The sequence below is a fragment of the Sinocyclocheilus rhinocerous genome, unplaced genomic scaffold, assembly GCF_001515625.1.
Source record: "Sinocyclocheilus rhinocerous isolate Xijiao unplaced genomic scaffold, SAMN03320098_v1.1 scaffold2184, whole genome shotgun sequence".
Taxonomy (NCBI): Eukaryota; Metazoa; Chordata; class Actinopteri; order Cypriniformes; family Cyprinidae; genus Sinocyclocheilus; species Sinocyclocheilus rhinocerous.
In genome coordinates, this window is record NW_015635537.1 from 31,812 (window position 1) to 34,211 (window position 2,400).

At 37.2% G+C, this 2,400-nt stretch overlaps 1 protein-coding gene across 1 annotated transcript in view; it reads left to right on the plus strand.

The window, feature by feature from the left end:
- The window catches only part of LOC107747231 (oxysterol-binding protein-related protein 6-like), a 32,329-nt gene extending 30,282 nt beyond the window's left edge, over nucleotides 1-2,047 (plus strand). The window contains exon 16 of the mRNA XM_016561683.1: nucleotides 1,001-2,047. Within this exon, the coding sequence (XP_016417169.1) occupies nucleotides 1,001-1,109 (109 nt within the window). The 3' untranslated portion in view covers nucleotides 1,110-2,047. The remainder of the gene's footprint in view (nucleotides 1-1,000) is intronic.
- The last annotated feature ends 353 nt before the right edge of the window (nucleotides 2,048-2,400 follow it).

The window sequence follows — 2,400 nt, forward strand, 5'->3', positions numbered from 1 at the left end:
TTTTTTTTGTTCTTAAGATTATTCTAAAGATAAACTTATTGCTGTCAAGATAGGCTTTAAAAAAACATGGGTGTCTATGCAGTAGAGATGTGTATTTTTTCATTTTTTTTATTTGTGCTACATGACAGAAAAAGATGCTTTTAACCCTCATGTTGTGTTCCGGTCATTTTGACCCAGAGGGGATTTTATTTTTCCTGAAAACGCTAGTTATGAGACTAAAACCTACTGTATCGCATTAGACTAAAACCTACTGTCTGTGCTCACACAGGGTATAATAACAACCCAACCCAACTTTTTTGGGACTTTTTTTCCCACCTTGTTACACTTGTGCTGTCAAAAATGACCAGACCACAAAAATTTACTTATGTCTTATGCTATATTATTACCAAATATTGGATTCAAACTTTTTTAATCAACTTTTCTTAAAAGTTATGAAATTATCAAAGGTTTTTTATTTCTTTTTACAACCATTTTACTCTAGGCCTCATTCATGTGAGCTAATTCACCTCAGTTTTTGAGTGAATATTTACAAAATTACAAAATACACAAATAATGCTTTTTTTCTTCTCAAAAACAGAGGTGCATGAGTTTAGATCAGCTAGGCCTACAATTAATAAGTTCCAAAAAATCATTAGAATATTAAGTAAAGATCATGTTTCATGAAGATATTTTGTAAATTTCCTACTGTAAATATATCAAAACTTAATTTTTGATTAGTAATATGCATTGCTAAGAACTTCATTTGGACAACTTTAAAGGCGATTTTCTCAGTATTTGGATTTTTTTGCACCCTCAGATTCCAGATTTTCAAATAGTTGTATCTTTGCCAAATATTGTCCTATCCTAACAAACCATACATCAGGGGAAAGCTTATTTATTCAGCTTTCAGATGATGTATAAATCTTAATTTAAAAAAATTGACCCTTATGACTGGTTTTGTGGTCCAGGGTCACATTTGAGACTTAACCTAATTTTAACCTGTGCTTCCTCTGTGTAACAGGAAGGTTATGGACCGTAACCAGAGGGAGAGATGGGTGTCTAACAACACGTACTGGGAACTGCGCAAGGACCCTGGCTTCCTCAAACTAGAAAGCCCTGAGCTGTGGTAGATCCAGATACCTGTGCTGATGACGCCTTCACTGCTGACTGCAGATGCTTACTATGCAGAACAGGAGCAGCCTGGGACTTCCCTCTAGATTTGGATTTTATCTCCAGTAACAGACTGAGAAAAACAACAACAAACACTCTCTCCTCATCACTTCGGCAGGCTCCGCCTCCATAGTCTCCCTCTCCATAGTAACAGAGAGACAGTGCTGTTGTCAGGGCAAAAGTGAGAGCTGTAGAGCTGTCCACATGAAGCCGGTCGTGCTTCCTGTTAAGTCCTTGCCTTAAGAATTCGCTTCTCAACAACGTTTTACGCTTTTAGTGAAATTCCCTCAACTTCTTGGTTTAGATGGACTGAATTTGCTCTTAATTACATTCTGCATGTGTAGATGGCAGCTTTCATCGCCAATGTGCTACACGAACTCATCGAAACTACATTTAGACAATTTTAGTGGTATTTTTGTAAACGACCAAAAGAAGGGAATTGCTTTGGCAGTTAAAGCTGTGCCGTGACTCAATCTGTCCCTCTTCATATTTGACGGCAGCCATCAGAGGGGCGGCTCAGTGTGCTGAACATGTGACGGTTTTATAATTGTGCGCTCCACCTTTCAAACCCTGAAAGAGAGTTCCTGGACCCAACCTGCAACACTGTGCAGCAAGACCACAAAAGACACCCCAGGACTCAGACTCCTGAATCTCTGTAGCTGCAACTGTACATTAGCGCTCTTAATTTAAAGCAGAAGTGTGACATTTATGCTCCTCTAATTGCACCAAATCAAATTCAAGAAATTATTTTTTCCAAGCAGGTTCTACAAGCACTCGCCACCTTCAGAAAAACTAGTCAGTGCCCTGCGAAACAGATTATTACAGCTAGTTTTTGCCCTGAAGTCATGCCATTGGTTGAGCCAGAAGTCAGACGCTCACTGCATTTAAAGGGATAGTTCACCCAAAATTAAAAACCAGTTGTTTTCTTCCCCTCATGTCATTCCAAACCCATTTCAATTAGTTTGAAACGCAGTATTTGTAATAAACCTGAGCAGTTTCTGTCCTTCCATTTACAATTTCAGGTAACCAAAACTTGTAAAAGTTGTAAGTCGTTGTAAAACAAGCTTCCATGTTTACCATATTTTATGTGCTCTATGTATGTGTCGATCACTGTTTAGATGTAAATAAAAGTAAAACAATTTGCAGTTCATCATATCAAATAGCCATATCTCTAAAGAAGATTTGGATTAAAATGCTTGATAGCTTTATGACGCCTTTTTTTTTTTTTTTTTTTTTTTTTTTATTTTTGGT